Source organism: Pongo pygmaeus, chromosome 10 (genome assembly GCF_028885625.2).
Source record: "Pongo pygmaeus isolate AG05252 chromosome 10, NHGRI_mPonPyg2-v2.0_pri, whole genome shotgun sequence".
In the NCBI taxonomy this organism is placed as follows: Eukaryota; Metazoa; Chordata; class Mammalia; order Primates; family Hominidae; genus Pongo; species Pongo pygmaeus.
Genome location: NC_072383.2, coordinates 15,255,144 through 15,272,576, shown reverse-complemented (window position 1 = coordinate 15,272,576; position 17,433 = coordinate 15,255,144). Strand labels below are relative to the sequence as shown.

General features: G+C 35.9%; 2 protein-coding genes across 7 annotated transcripts in view; one reads left to right on the top strand and one right to left on the bottom strand.

Annotated features, from left to right (window-relative positions):
• Nucleotides 1–136: 136 nt before the first annotated feature.
• C10H12orf60 (chromosome 10 C12orf60 homolog) overlaps nt 137–17,433 on the bottom strand; it is a 24,296-nt gene continuing 6,999 nt past the window's right edge. For 2 of the 6 annotated variants that reach the window (XM_054444581.2, XM_054444580.2), the window contains exon 2: nt 137–2,899. In XM_054444581.2, coding sequence (XP_054300556.1) covers nt 2,141–2,875 — 735 coding nt within the window. In that variant the 5' untranslated portion in view covers nt 2,876–2,899 and the 3' untranslated portion in view covers nt 137–2,140. Of the gene's footprint in view, nt 2,900–13,639; nt 13,716–15,432; nt 15,455–17,433 lie in introns of those variants that run through there. The other 4 variants (XM_054444583.2, XM_054444582.2, XM_054444586.2 and 1 more) reach the window with 3 other exon arrangements.
• The window catches only part of SMCO3 (single-pass membrane protein with coiled-coil domains 3), a 9,602-nt gene continuing 3,844 nt past the window's right edge, over nt 11,676–17,433 (top strand). The window contains exon 1 of the mRNA XM_054444587.2: nt 11,676–11,777. The gene's annotated coding sequence lies outside the window, so the exon portion shown is untranslated. The remainder of the gene's footprint in view (nt 11,778–17,433) is intronic.

The following is a 17,433-nucleotide window of genomic DNA, read 5'->3' as shown; positions in this document are numbered from 1 at the left end:
TTACTCTTACTTTTAAAAAAAATCCAATGAAAGAAAATTTCAGAGTTTGTTTTGCTAGAAGAATCAGGATTCTTGTACTGAGTTGTCTAATAATATGAATCAAATTGATTTACACTGAATGAACTAGCTCTTGATTTGGTAAAATTCAACAAGCATTTATTGAATTAGGTGCTTTCAGAAATACCAAGATGCAGCAAACACTGGCGACTAATAAGAAAAAAAATTACAAGTATAATAGTATTTCATTTTTTTAATAGTAAATGATCATGTGTTGTATTGTGTGGCAGTTCACTTTTTCCTCCCTACTGATGATTCATTCAAACAGCTAGGCCATCCCATGCTCACAGCCTAGAAGAGGAATGAGACAAGGCATAGTATAGAAACACACCCCACTTTGTTCTTCAAAAACTGAAGGATATTAGAGAAAATGAGAGGAACCCAAAACCAAAGTATTTGAGAGAAACATTAAATGTGAGTAATAGGTTTGAGAAAAAAATACAGCTTTTCCTCAGTATTTCCAGAAGCCAGGAGGCAGCAGCAGACATGATGTCATTAGAGTGGTCAGACTGGTGGTACCCAGTGGTGGGAAAATGTGAAACACTGTAAGAGATCACCAGCCTAACAATAGCCACCAGCACTGGAAGACCACTCATCTTTATTGAAGTGGGCACTTCCAATCTCTAACACCCTGGTTGTCATTCCCATTGGCATCTGGCAAGGACTTCCTGTGAACTGCCACCAGCGATTCTTCCAGTCACTTTACAGAAAGACTCTACACCAAGACTTGTCTTGGTCCTTGTCTCATTCATTTCCATATGAATCCCCCTAGCTGTTGCATCCAACATTCTGAAACATAATCCTAAGACTAAAAGGAGATTGAAACCCTAGACACATACAGGTCCAGAAAAAGTAGCAAAGTGACAGTCCTGTCTCCCTTCTCCTCTCCCTCACCCTCACCCTCTGTGTGTGTGTGTGTGTGTGTGTGTGTGTATGTGTATGTGTATGTGTATGGTAGCAAATGAATCAATTTAACATCCTCTTCAAAATAATAGAGTTCTTAATAGAAACCTATTACAAATAAGCAAGGTTTCAGCTTTGCTGTGGAGAGAAAATGAGAGTTAATGTATTGAAACTCATCATTTTTTCCAGGACCTCCAAGCTCTGGTAATGGTCAAAATCCACTTGACCCTCCCTACCAAACATTTTGAAATTATCTGAGGATGGAGAAGGGATTCCTTATTTTAAATGACAATAGTAATTACAATGATGGCTTTGGCTTGGAGTTATTATTGCTTTTCCTATTCTCAACAGAGTTCTATCAGGTATCATGTGAAATAGTTAACTTCAAGGCCAATCTTAGGAGTACACACTCATTTACAATGCATGAGAACCAAAGACTTATGGTAGACAAAGAGACTGCCCTATCTCATTTCTTTAAATACAAGCACCTCTCAGATATCCTACTTCTGCAAGTGTTTTCCTTGTGAAAGTCTTTTCTTTGTGAAAGGCTAGAGTACTTCCATTTTTCCACCTCTAGTATTTTCTAATCATAAGACCTCACGAGACAAGTGAGAATGAACTATCTGCTCTGGTCTTACTCACATAAGCAAGAAAAGTCTATTATTGCTCATTCACTGTTCTCACTTATGAATCATATTTAAAATATTTAGTGATGGCTTCTGATTGTCAAGGTACTGAAGTATATAGAAATTGGTATATGAGTGACAAAAGTTGAGTTTATTTTGTTTCCCAGGCCTAGATTGTCTATCTAATGATATTTACAGTTTACCTGGATTTCTCACTGGAAATAGAATAGTTAAGAGTGGGAACTACTTTAGGGTTGTTTTAATTATGCTTTAAGATGAAACACAATATTTAGAAACATCCTCAAATGTAATACCACTTTGTTTTTTTCAACAATATATTCTTCTTAGTGACTGACATTTCAAACAGGCTTTCTTAATTATTTCTTTTTATTTTAATAAAGCAAAACTACAGGTAAATGTTTTGCCAGATGACTTTTGTGTACTTATGTTCTAACATAGCACATGTTTGGCACCAAAAGATCTTAGAAATCACTATGAAAAACCATAACATTTTAAATAGTTTTCTGACAGAAATGAACATTTCTGTTGCATCCCTACTTGTCACTGGCTTTCTTAAACACAGAAATATTCATTTCCATAGTCTTTATGGCTTTTTGGAGAATCTCTAAGATTGGTCCCATAGCCTTGACAATTTGTTCCAACAAATCTGCTGCTGACTTTGTGGGATTTCTGGAATCCTCAGTTTTTAGTACATCCTGCAGTTTTTTCAAGGTGTCTATCATAGTGGTTTTGGAAGAACCTGGACTCCTGCTTCTCTCAGATGTGGTGACATCTGATTGCTCTTTGGTGTCTTCTGTATAGAAGTCACTTAATTGAAGATTCATGATGGGGAATTTCATCAAGTGTAAAAGAGAAGATTCCAGTCTCCCAAGGATGTTACTGCTGTTTAGCACAGAGATGATGACTGGTGTATAGGCACTTTTGAATACTTCTTTAGCTGACTGATGCAACTCCTCTACATTGGTACTCTTCTGAACCACAGAGCACATGGCCATTGCAACCTTGGAACATAAAGACTCCTTTTGAATTTTGTCATGTCTTGCATCCACTACAGATTGCATCTCCTTAAAAATTTTGAGCATTTGCTCAAAAAAATCCTTAATGTTACTATTGTTTTTCACAGCCATCAAAAGGATTTGAGTATTCATACTGCGGTTAAACAATTCAGTCAGGGTGTTTGTGACAGAAGCAAGATCTTGTACATGAAAGAAGAACATTTTGGCAGCTTGAATCAGTCTCTCTTTATCCTTTTCTGACTCTGAAGACATTTCTCCAACAAAGAAGTTCCAGCACTGCAAAGCAAAGCAGTAATCCAAATGAAAACTAAAAGTCAATTTGGCAACCATAAAGAAACTGAAAGTATAGTCTAAATATGAAGATAATTCCTCCTGCCAAGGGCAGGAAAGCTATACAAACATCAAAACAAAAATGGTACTGTGCTTCAATAAAAATAATAACAAAAATAATTAAAACAGGGTAGAATAGGGTTGTATCACCGAATTTATACCACATATCAAATACTGTGTGCAGGATCCCGAATATATGGATACATTGATATATTGAATTACACTTCACTCAAGGATACTACCCTTAACTATTCAATGTAGTGAAAAATACTGGATAAAGCATTACAAATTACATATAGGGGCTCTTGTTCCAGTTAAGGTAGACTAAGCACACTCCATCCGATCTTTCCTACTGATTACAACTAAAAATCCTGGACTGAATATATAAAATCACTATCAGATAATTCTGAAAGGGGGATGACAGAAGGCCAAGGAAGTAGGGAGTACAGCATTTAAAGGACAATAAAGCAATGAAGCTCTGACTTTTTGTTTGAGGGTGTGTTTTTCTGTGTTTGTTGTTGTTGTTGTTGTTGCCGTTTGTCTTCTCCTGCTTCCTATATATCCCACCTTGGGCTCTAGGGCAGCCTGGAATTAGAACTGTGAACAAGCCCAAACAGGGAAAGCTCCAGAATAAACCCACTCTACATAGCAAATCAGGAGCAGGGGCCTCTGCCAGGCAGATCCCTTTTGATCTAGTGGCCAGCAACAAAATGGTAGCCTCCCCCACCCCACCCTCTGTCTGCCCCCAACTAGTCATGAGCAGAGGCAGCCCCAAACACTTTTGACTTCGAGTGTTAACAAGTAACAGCAGTGCCACCCACCCCCATCCCCTACTCCCAACCCCACCCCCACACACACCTCACAAGTATAGCAGAGGTCAGCCAGTCCTTTGCCCCTACCCCTGCCAACTGGCAGTGAAAAGGCTGTCCTTACGGAGTGGACCCCTTTTCACTCTTCCCACTCTACCCTAGGCAGAAGCAACTGTGGTGCAGGGATGGTGGTAGTGACCTTGCAGGCTTCTTTCTCTCACTGCTTTGCCCCAAGGTGAGAACCAGTTGCAATGGGAAGAGCTGAAATTGTTTTCTAGCCAGAACACCAGGAAAGGGGACCCCCGGGAATCAAATAGCGGGTGGCAGACCACAGAAAGAAGCAAAAATTATAACCAAAAAATGGCACTGTTGGGATTTTCAATGCATGTAGACTTAATGTATACGACAATTACATCATAAAGGAGAGAGGGTAAGGAGACTTATGTAGCTAAAAGACTTCTTGATTTTACTTGAAGTGATAAAATATTAATTCTAAGTAGATTGTGTGAAGTGTGGAAGTATATTATAATCTCTAGAGTAACCATTAAAAACAGAGCAGGAAACAAGGGGGCCACAGAAGCAGAAATGGAAGTGATGTGGCCCCACCTTAAGGGATGATCATGGCCACCAGAGCTGGTAGAAGCAAAGAACAAAGAGGGAGAGAGGTCCTGCTTGACTTCAGCCTTCCAGCCTTGAGAACGCTGAGAGGGTACATTTCTGTTGTTTAAAATCACTAAGTGTGAGATAATTTGTGACAGCAGCCCTAGGATACTAATTCAGATTTTCATCAATAGGCAAATTAAAATGAAATTTCAAAATTATTTAAGTAACTACTTATATTACTCAAAAGATGGCTTGAAAAGGAAAACAGAGAAATTTGAAAAACACAACAGAAAAACAGAAAACTAAGATTAAATGTTACACTTAATCTAAGCATATCAATAATTACATTAAATATGCATTTCTAGAACTAATTAAGTTTCACAAGGTTGAAAAATACAAGATCAAATGTACAAAATCAATTGTATTTCTATATACTAGCAACAAAATAAAAATCAGAAATTGAAATTAAAACAATGACCTTTACAATATCATTAAAAATAAGAAATATTTATAGATAAATCTGACAAGAGAAATGAAATATCTCTACACTTACAACTGTAAAATATTGCTGAGAAAAATTAGGAAGGACCTAAATAAATAGAAAGATATATATTGTTAAGGGGCCAAAACACTCAATATTGCTAAGATGTCAGTACTCCTCAAATTAACTTATAAATACAACACAATTCCAATTAAAAATTCCAGCAGTTTTTTTCATATATGTAAAAGACAATAAATGTTCTCTTAATAGAATTAAAATGGAAGTCAACAAAGAAGATACAGGAAAAATTACAAAATATTGTAAATTAACACACCCTTAAATAATCTGTGGCTCAAAAAAGAAGTCACAAAAATATAGAAATTATTTTGAACTGAATGAAAATGAAAATATATCAAAATCTGTGGGACGAAACTAAAGCAGTGTTTGGAGAGAAATCTGTAGATTAAGTGTTTATATTAGAAAGGAAGATATAAAACGAATAATTTTAACTTCTATCTTAAGAAGTTAGAACAGAAAGAGCAAACATTCAAAGTAAGCAAAAGGAAAAAAATAATAAAGAGTAGAAATCAGTCAAATTGAAAACAGAAAAAACAGATAAAATCCAACAAAACTACAAGGTGTTTAAAGAAAAACCAATAAACTTAAAGCCAGATTGACCAAAAAAAAAGGAGAGAGAACACAAATTACCAATGTAAATAATGAGATGTCACTATGACCCTACAGACATAAAAAGGATAATGAGAGAACACTATAAACAACTCTGAGTGCATAAATTCAACAATCTAAATAAAATAGGCCTATTCCCTTAAAAGACACAAGCTATGGAAACTCCTCCAAGTAGAAACAGAAAACTTAAATAAACCTATACTTCTTAAAGAAATTGCATCTGTAGTTAAACACCTTCTACAAGAGAAAATCAAGGCACAGATGGTTTCACTGGTGAATTCAAACAAACATTTAAAAAAGAATAACAATTCTATACAATACCCTCCAGAAAACAGAAGGGAGAATATCTCTCAACTCATTTTATAAGGCTACCATTGTAGAAAAATAAGAAAACTCTAGACCAATATTCCTTAAGAACATAGACATAAAAATCCTCAACAAAATATTATCAAATCCAATCCAAAAATGTATAAAAAGAATAATACATTGCAACCAATTTAAGGTGTATCCCAAAAATGTAAGGTTAGTTCAACATTAAAAAATCAAACTAAACAAGAAAAACCACATGATCATATCAGTAGATGCAGAAAAGGCATTTTTAAATATTCAATATACATTAATAATAAAAATTCTTAGCAAACTGGAATATAAGAAAACTTCCTTAATCATAGAGGGCTCTTACAAAGAACCACAGCTAACATAATAAAAGACTAGTTGCTACCCCCCAGGATTGGGAATTAGTCAGGTATGTCCACTTTCGCTAGTTCTATTTAATATCATACTGGAAATCCTAGAAAGTGATGTGGGACAAGAAAAAGAAAATATTCAAATTGAGAAGGAAGAGATAAAACTACCTCTGTAGACAACATGATATCTACATACAAAATCCCAAGGAATCTACACAAAAATTCTTAGAGCTATTAGTAATTTTAGCAGATGCAAGGTCAGCATTCAAATATCCATTGTTTTCTATTCACTAGGAATGAACAATAGGGAACCAATCATTTTTATAAGTATCATTTATAATACTCTCTCAATAAAATACTTAAATATAAATCTAAGAATATATGTGCATAATCTGTGCACTAAGATTTTAAAAAAATAAAATTCTGAAGTAAAAAAAATCAAAGAAAATGTAAATAAATGGAGAGACAAACTCTGTCCATGAACTGAAAGACTCTATATAGCAAAGATGTCAACTCAAACTCTGTCCATGGATTGAAAGACTTATGTAGTTAAGATGTCAATTTTTCCCAAATTGCCCCACAGAATTAATGCAATCACAATAAAAAATGCCACCAAGATTCTTTATAGATACAGAACAGTGAATTCTAGAATATATATGTAAATGTAAAGGAACAAGAATAGACAAAGATTTTTCTAAAGGAACAGAGTTAGAGGACTCACACAATCTAATATTAAGATATACTACAGTAATCAAGACAGTGTGGTATTGGTGATATGTAGACCAACCTAACAGAACAGAAAGTCTAGAAAAAGACCCACAGATGTGGTCAATTGTTTTTTTTTTTTTTTTTTTTTTTTTTTTTTGAGACAGAGTCTTGCTCTGTCACCAGGCTGGAGTGCAGCGGCGCAATCTCAGCTCACTGCAACCTCCGCCCACCACCGGATTCAAGCGATTCCCCTGCCTCAGCCTCCCAAGTAGCTAGGAGTACAGGCACGCACCACCACGCCCAGCTAATTTTTTTGTATTTTAGTAGAGATGAGGTTTCATCATGTTGGCCAGGATGGTCTCCATCTCCTGACCTCATGATCTGCCCGCCTCAGCCTCCCAAAGTGCTGGGATTACAGGCATGAGAAACCGCGCCTGGCCAGTCAATTTATTTTTAACAAAGATGCAAAGGCAATTTAACATAGAAAGTGTAGGTGTTTTCACCCTAGAAGAAAACCTAGGCAATACCATTCAGGACATAGGCATGGGCAAAGACTTCATGACAAAAATGCCAAAAGCAATTGCAACAAAAGGCAAAAATTGACAAATGGGATCTAATTAAACTAAAGAGCTTCTGCACAGCAACAGAAATTATCATCAGAGTGAACAGGCAACTTATAGAATGAGAGAAATTTTTTGCAATCTACCTACATGATAAAGGTCTAATATCCAGAATTTACAAGGAACTTAAACAAATTTACAACCCCATCAAAAAGTGGGCAAAGGATATGAACAGCCACTTCTCAAAAGAAGATCTTTACACGACTAACAAATGTATAAAAAAAAAAGCTCAACATCATTGATCATCAGTGAAATGCAAATCAAAACCACAGTGAGATACCATCTGATGCCAGTCAGAATGGAGATTATTAAAAAGTCAGGAAACAACAGATGCTGGCAAGGGTGTGGAGAAATAGGAATGCTTTTACCCTGTTAGTGGCAATGTAAATTAGTTCAACCATTGTGGAAGACAGTATGGCAATTCCTCAAGGATATAGAACCAGAAATACTATTTGACCCATCAGTCCCATTATTGGGTATATACCCAAAGGATTATAAATCATGCTACTATAAAGGCACATGCACATGTATGTTAATTGCAGCACTATTTACAATAGCAAAGACATGGAATCAACCCAAATGCCCATCAATGATAGACTGCATAAAGAAAATGTGTTACATATATACCATGGAATACCATGCAGCCATAAAAAGGAATGAGATCACGTCCTTTGCAGGGACATGGATGAAGCTAGAAGCCATCATCCTCAGCAAACTAACACAGGAACAGAAAACCAAACACTGCGTGTTCTCACTCGTAAGTGGGAGTTGAACAATGAGAACACATGGACACAGAGAGGGGAACAGCATACACCAAGGCCAGTTGGGCAGTGGGGGGCGAGGGGAGGGAACTTAAAGGAGGGGTCAATAGGTACAGCAAACCACTATGGCACATGTATACCTGTGTAACAAACCTGCATTTTCGCACATGTATCCCCCTACTTTTTTGGAAGAAATAAATAAAAACAAAAAACAAAGATATAACAACAACAAAAAAAGAAAGTTTAGAGTTTTTCAATGAATGGTACTGGAAAAGCCTGATACCCATATGCAAAAACATAAACCTTGATTTTATGTCATACCATATACATACATAAATTAACTCAAAATGGGACATGAATATAAAAACATAAAACCATAAAACAGAAGAAAATACAGAAGAAAATCTTGTAACTTTTGGTTAGCTGATTAGTCCTTTGTTTGATATGTATGACACCAAAACATATCCATTAAAGAAAAAGCGATAAATTGGCCGGGCATGGTGGCTCATATATTCTTTGATTTATATTTAAGTGTTTATATTTAAGTATTTTATTTTAGTGTAATCCCAACATTTTGGGAGACCGAGGCAGGCAGATCATTTAAGGCCAGGAGTTGGAGACCAGCCTGCCCAACATGGCAAAACCCTGTCTCTACTAAAAAATACAAAAATTAGCTGGGTGTGGCACATGCCTCTAATCCCAGCTACTCAGGAGGCTGAGACACGAGAATCATTTGAACCTGGGAGGCAGAGGATGCAGTAAGCCAAGATGGCACCACTGCACTCCAGCCTGGGCGACAGAGTGAGACTCTGTCTCAAAAAAAAGAGAGAAAATTTAAAGACCTTATCAGCAATTTCAAATGCCACAAGTATGATAAACACTGTAAATTATTTCTTTCGTTTAGTCATTACAATGTCATTGGCAATGCTAGAAAAGCAATTTTGCAAGAGGCAGGAATATGTACAGAAGCTAGTATAAATATTGGAAAATAAATGGAGAAGATGAAGTAGAGGCAATGCATGTATACTACCCAACTGGGAAGTCTAACTGTGAAGAAGAAAGATAAAGTAGGCTATTGGGTCAAAAAGGTGATTATTTTTAGGTTTGGTTGATTTTTTTTTAAGTGCAACATTCATAAGTGCTGGCAAATTGTTGAAACAATCATAATTGAATCAGACAGGTTATTCAGGGTCATGTAATACATGGTTTTTGAGCAGAGATTTTAGGAAAAGAAGGGGATGAGCTTTAGGATAAAAGGGAAAATAAAGCATTCTAAATAAAAGAAACTATCAAGTGAGAGCTACATGCAGATAAGTTTGGAGATATTATTGCTTTCACTCTCATTTCCCACCACTGTCAATCCAGCAGTGAAACTTGTCAAATCAGCCTTCCTGATTCCCTAAAACCACCCTGACTCCAAGATCTACACTAAGAAAATTTGCCTCCTTCCTAAGGTTCAGTTCTGACTATTGACTTGACATCAATACTGGCTTTAGTAGTCAGAAAGATTTAAGAAGTTCAAGTTTTCAACCTGAGAAACTGATTGCAGAAAAAAGAAGTTCAAGTTGATTAGGGAGCTCAGTATGAAGTCAATATTGCTTCTAGTTCTTCTCTGATAATTATTTTGCATTGTTACTGTTTATCCTTAATTTTGGCAACTCCACTTAGGCTGCTATGTGGTAGGAGAGAAAGGAGTGGATGAGTAGGCAATAAATGTTAAGAAGGGTAGAAATAGGAGAGAAACAAACACCTTAGGAACAAGTGGGTTAAATGGTACTTTTCAACAATAGCCTCTTCAGAAACAAAATGCAACTGTTTTAAGACAGGGTAAAACACAGACATATTTTGTCCAGATACTGTAGGCAATGGAGTTGGTGACTCACGCTTTATTGTCCACACTTACTAATCAAGTTTACATAACTTACCCTTCCTGAAATCCAAATCTCCAAATATTACCCCATAATTAAAAGGATTTTTTAATGGTTCATTATTACCTACAGAATGAAATACTATTTCCTAGCATGACATTTAAGGCTATCTACAAACTATTTTCAATTTTCCATGACTTACCTTCCCTTAACTGCTCCCACTTACACCCTGTATTACCAGCATGGTGGATTTTGTCCCCCGAAAATGTTCTACAATTTTTGGTTCAGCTCCTTTGCTCTCAGTGTTCCCTCCATCTGTATTATCTCCTCTATACCGCCATCCTCCCCAAACATCTATTAAAATCCTACTTAACATCCATACCTAGTTCAGATATCCGTAAGTGGTGGGGCCACACATCCATACGTGGTGGGGCCCTGGATACATCAAGGGCAAGATGATCCACTGGGACAAAAGTAGAAAAGTGACCCCACTTAGCCCTTCTTTAGGATCACAGGGCAGCATCTTTAGATTTTAAAGTCTCCTGTCTGCCTGTCTGGCATTTTGATTCTGTATCCTGTACCCATCCATTCTCCTCTCCCCTCCACCAGGAGATACTGTTGTTAATACATGAATAGCTACCATTTCATAAGATTTTGCCACATATCAGCCACTATGCCAATTACTTTATAAACACTATCCCATTTAAACCTTATGAAAATCCATAAATTATTAACTAATAATCATATTACACCAATGGGAAAACTTAGAGAGGCTAAGTGACTTTCTTAGGATTACATGACTAGTAAGTGGTACTTGGAGTACACAAAACCAGGACTGTCTGAGTGTAAAGCCTGCTGTCTTTCACTAAGTTACACTGGGGCTGAGTGATTTCCCTGCGACTCAGGTGTCTTTGCTGCGGAGGAATTAACCGGTCTGAAGACTGAAGCCAGAAGAAGCAGCAGGGAAGACTCTGATCTGAATGTTCAGGGAAAAGAGTCAAGTTGGACTTTAAGGTTTTTATATTGTCAAGACAATTTACCAACATAGGAAGAGAAAGAGTGAAAAGAGGAGAACTCCTAGCTGGAAAGAAGAGAAAAAAAATTGGATGCAAGTAACTGCATTTATATATCTTGAGAATTTAAATAATCAGCAACAGTTAGAGGTGCAAATGCAACAGAAGCTAAAAGAAATTTAATATCTGAAATCGTTGACAAGATAAAACCCCAAAATCTGAGAGCTGCAATCAAAGAGCCATCTTCTCTACTAAATTGAATTAGCTCAGTTATATAGCACTTCTCAACAATAAAAAGTCCATTAAAGAACAGAAATTTAAAAATGTTTTACACACTATTAGTCTTCCAATTTGCATAACTTAATACTATATACTAAGTTTTTATTAATAGCAAATGAAGGAATTCTGAGGTCCAAGCCATGTAGAAATAGCCTATAAACCAGACAGGCAGAGGGACCCAGCAGAGACTAGCAAAGTCTGTAAGTCATCACATTCCATCAGAAATATCCAGATGAAACCAGACGAAAAAGCACTTTAACAATACTCCTAAACAACTGCTGGGACCACGGAACTCAGAAACACAGCAAGGTAAGCAACATGGATATTTCTATTAGTATTGATATAATACTGTTTCTCAGTAGTAGGAGGAATTTGAATTAGCCCGTCAGTCTTGAATCCTAACCATAAATAAAATAAAGTAAAAAAACAGCTTTGTTATAAGAGGATCCCATGACATGTTCCTTGTGATTTGGAAGGAACCTTTCCTGGTGCCTTCTCTGAAGACAGCAGAGAAGGAAGAAAATTAACAATTTCTAGGACTGATTAAGTTAGAGTGGAAGAGAAGCAGTAAAGACATCAATTTTAAGAAGGATTAAGGATAAAATGATACCTGTGTGAATGTGTGAAGTTTATATGGATAGTAACATTTCCTTCTATGTCATTAATATAGGCACTCAGTACCTATCTATGAAAGAATGAATGTGGAATCTAATACTGGTTAATGTATAGTACTTATACTCCTTCATAAATTATGTTATATCTAAATATCTCTGAGCATTTGCTGTGTGTCTCCAAACTGGCTGTTATCGTCTTCAGGGCAAGGAACATTGTCTTTTTCAAATGCCTCAAGGGATACAGTAGAGGCTTCACCAGTGAGCACTTGATAAATGCTGATGAATGACTTTAATATTCTTCTTTCTGGTCAGAAACATTTTTTAAATGAATTTATATCAGAAAGTATATCATCACATCATGATCGATTTTTGTTTTAATTAAAGGCCACAGATTTTTGAATTAAAGGAGACTCAGAACTAGTTAGAAGCTGTTATTTTCTCCTGAAAAGCTCCTGACTTTACCTATACCCTATTTCCACGCTCCCAAATAAGGGAACTGTGCATGATGGCAAAATCCCGTTTGGACAGTGAAGAAAAGTGACACCAAGAAGAAATGTAAAACCTCAGAGAGCACTAATGACTAAACATCAGAGGTTTAGACGGGGTCATGTTTTTCTTTTTCTTTCTTTTTTATTTGTTATAAGAAAAGTTCAAACATACACAGAAGTGGAGACAATAATATAATAAACTCCCATGTACCCATAACTCAGCTTTAAAAATTATCAAAACAAGGCCAATCTTTTTTCCTCTATAACTCTACCCCACTATTCTTTCCAGATTATTTGTGAACAAATCTGAGACCATTTCATTTCATCTTAAATGTTTTCAGTATGTATTTCCAAATAGGCAAGAAATTCTCTTTTTGAAATTTAACCTTACATTTCCCAAATCAACAATATTTAAACAGGACTATCTTTGACTTAGAAAGATACCAGCACTATACTCAGTATCTGGGTGACAGGATCACTCACACCCAAACCTCAGCAACACACAGTATAGTCAGGGAACAAACTTGCGTATGTACCTCCTGAATCTAAAATAAAAATTATAAAAATTTTATAGCAGGATACTCAGTATCCTGCTATAAAAATTTATCTGGAATGCAATTTATGATACATATCAAAAGTAATAAAAATTTAATTCCCATGACTTATGCCACTAATTATGTAATTCTTCTAGGTACTTATGCTGAGGAAATAATCCAGATAATGGAGGAAAAAAAATCTGTGGGTATCAAAATGCTCATTAGAATATTATTTGTGATAGTGAAACAATTTTAGATTTATTAAACTAGGGTAAAGATAGGGAACAGTATACGTCACCAATAATTTTTTTTTTTTTTTGAGATAGAGTCTCGCTCTGTCGCCCAGGCCGTAGTGCAGTGGCGCGATCTTGGCTCACTGCAAGCTCCGCCTCCCAGGTTCACGCCATTCTCCTGCCTCAGCCTCCCGAGTAGCTGGGACTACAGGTGCCCGCCACCACACCCAGCTAATTTTTTGTATTTTTAGTAGAGACGGGGTTTCATCGTGTTAGCCAAGATGGTTTCGATCTCCTGACCTCGTGATCCGCCCGCCTCGGCGTCCCAAAGTGCTCCGATTACAGGCGTGAGCCACCACACCCGGCCAAATATTTTTAAAACTATAAATAGGGGAAAATGTTAAGTGAATATAAGATGAATTTTATTTATACTATTATGATAACTTTGTGAAGATACTTATGCATATAAACAAATTTTGAAAAGGAATAACAAAAATCAAAAGTGAAATGGTAGGTTTATAGGTGTTTTTCCTCCTCTATTTAAAAAAGTGTATCTATTACTGGTAATAAGTATATATTAAAAAATTGTTTTACCAAACTGTTCACTTTTAATTTCTCCATAATGTACCACCTATCAAAGTATAAATCATATATTGCATTCTCCATGAAGCTTTCTCTAATCACTTTGATATTAATTTCTAAGTTCAATAGCACTTGACAGTCAACGCACTACTGTTATTCACGAAAGTATCCTGAAGAGTTTTATTTGAACATATGACGATCAGTACATTTTCATTTTGTAAGGTGGTTCCTTTTCTGAAAAACTAAAACAACTGTATGATGTCATTAAATAAACCTTAACTTTTAGATACAATTATCAGCATATTTCTACCATATCTTATATGCTCTTTAATCTTAAATGTTGACTTCTCAATTCAAAAAAATTAACAAGGTTAGGTGCAGTAAGCATCCATCTCAAGCTAACCTTTGTCTCCATTTTCATTTCTTAAGGTGTGCTGACCAACGACATCAGCGCTTTCAGATGTTTTTGTCATTTTTAAATAAAATAACAAGTCAAAAATTTCCAAACTTTGTTTTAGCAACAGAACTCTCTCATCAAATAAAATTTTACCTACCCAGAGCCCAAATGTGTAGAGCAAGAGAAAGCACAGCTGCTCCAGTCCAGCAAAGGCCCAGGTGAAAAATGGGAGTCCCAGAGACCAAGAGCTCCACCTGCTGTCTAGCAATTCCCCATCGGCTGCTCCAGGGCACTACAGAACCCATTTCATGGATAACTACAATAAAATATTCAAATAGCATAAACTCTGTACAAAAGTGTATGGTAATTCCCCAAGTGGAATTTTTTACTGACAGGAAACACCATCATGTGATAATTCAAATTATGTAAAAGTTCAAACTTACCATACAATAGGTGTAGTTAATTAGAGCTGGATTAAATATACAACTTGCTGTTGGTGCCACAATCTTTGAAAGTGACAGGTCATCAATGAAAATGGAATAAGATGGAGAAAGTATATGGCTCAGAACTCCTCTCGGGCACAATATTATGGGTTGTTTGTAAAATATCACTTGAAGCTTGCGTGAGTAACAACTACAATCTTTAAGAAGGATGACTCCAAATAATTGCAGGGCTTTTGTTTTGCTGAGTGGAGTAATCACTTTGGGAGTCAGAACTAAATTGTTAAGGGCAATAGCGAAAATACTGCACACTGCCAACTATGGTTCTCTATGTGGTGCCCAGCCTCTCCTCAACTGTCAAGCACATATTTAAGAATACTTGAAAGGTTACAAATTGTTAACCTTACTAGATGACTAAATGTCTCCACATGGCCACAGTGCCAATATATTATATATTAAAGTGTGGGTTGTTTAAAACAAATTTGCACAAGTCAAATACCAAGTGTACCTTTAATTTTGTATGACATATTACTTTCAACTTGATATTATAGTTATAAATCTGTCTTAACTTCCTAACTAGATTAGAAATTCCAAAAAAGCAAGGACCATGTCTTTTTCATCTTTATATGCTTTGCAGAGTGGTGCTGGCATATGACCTTACACGTGGTACTAACCTATTAGATGAATTGTTAATGAATCAATAATTGCCTTCTTCACTAAGCTCTTCAAACTTCGCCTGTTCAAAACACAATTCAATGGTTTCACCTTCAATCCCCACCTCTCCTCTTCCTAATTCCCCAGTGCTCCTTATCTCATTTGGGGTGTAGAAATAACCTTGAGCTGTATTCAGAACTGGAACTCAGACATACCTAACCAAGTATGGTGGCAGGCCTGCTGAAGATATGTTAGCACGAGAAAACCCTCCCCACTCTCCACCCAAGGAAAAAAGCTAGGAGGGTAAGTCTGACTCAGAATAAAAGTCCTTTTTCATTATAAGGGAAACATAATTCTTAGCACATCATAATGTTTCTTAGCCAAACTCGTTATTGGAACAAAGTCATGAACTTTGTTCATGATGTCTAGATCCCACGAAAAAGAGTCTAAGACTGCAAGTGCAAGAGCAAGACTACTTAAAAGGAGGAAAAACATTACTTTACTAGTTGAAAACATACAATGTCTTACACTTTGATTTCTAGTAAGACTGAACTTTTCCCACCATTTTATTAGATACTATTTTTTTGTACTCTGTTCAGGGTGGTTTGCTTATTTATATATTAGATTGAACTGCTTTTTGAAAATAATAACAATACTTTTTTTGCATTTTCCCCAGCTTGTTTTCAGTTCTTTTTACATTGGGCATCTTTGTTAGTCAAATTTTTGCATGTGCCTTTTTTTTATTGGTTTTAGGCTTATGAAGTCCTACTCTATACCGATATTTGAAAATTATCCATTTTCTTCTAGCTATTATTTAATTTTCTACATATATTACACTAACAATTTTGTTATTAATTTTTAACTCCAAAGTCTAGCCCATGACTCAAGACCATTTATGGAGTAATAATTTCGATTATTATTGATTTGAGATTCTACAATTTATTATTATTAAATGGATAGAAGGGTCTGCTTTGGGGACTAATTTGTTCCATCAATTCACTGACTCTTGTACCTGTACCATACTGTTTACTATTTTGTTTTTATGGTGTTTTAATACTGGGGGGAGAAGAATTCTATTGTATTTTCTGAAAAAAAATAAGGCTCACCTGTTCAGTCTTTCAGATACATTCTACGATTAATTTGTGAAGTTGTGCTAAAACAATGAGTTAACTGGAAAGGAGCCGACCACTTGGAAGCATTCTGCCTCCCATCCAGGAGGAAGGTTCATTTCTCCATTTGTTTATCTTGAGGTAGATAGAACCACCCACCTTTTCTGGAAACCATACCTTCATATAATGGCATATGATAGCTGCTAGAGATATTTTGAACTTTTTCAGGATAAGAAAACTCCTCTCACCTAACTGTCTGAATAGGAATATAGCTATTTTTCTCCTGTCAGTCAGAAACTAGAGTTTTCACTTCATAATAAGATCTGAAAACCAGGAGTCAAAAAAGACAAACGTGTAACGGAAAATTACTAGAAGAAAAAAGAAAATTCAAAGTCCAAATCTGTGCTTAGCAAATCAGTTTCCAACCCATTGTAAGTTTAGAGAATATTTACTGGATCATCAACAAGCAATTTCTTTAAAGGGAATTGGATTAGAAAATTTTCTAAGTATTGTTTTGTGGAAATGTGTGTCTGTTACACGTGTGCATGCCTGTATATATGTGTATGTGTGCTGGATTTGAATCAAGGATAAAAATGAATTTCTGACCATGGTAGTTTATTTTACCAGGAGGTTCCAGTGCATTTTTCTAAATCTAACAACATACATGGTTATTTATGTTCCTAAACCATTTCAGAAAAATTTTCTCTTTTCCGTTGCCAAATTATATCCATACGATTTGGAGGATAGGTTATTTTCAAGTTTACTTTCTTGAAAGAAAAAAATCTTCATTCCTACATTCCATGCTTCTGAGGTTCCCCTTAAGCAGAATAAGAACTGTAGCGCTAGAAGACATAGGGTCCAAATTAACTATGATATTGTTTACTCAAAAAGAGACTGTGCCGATTCCACATG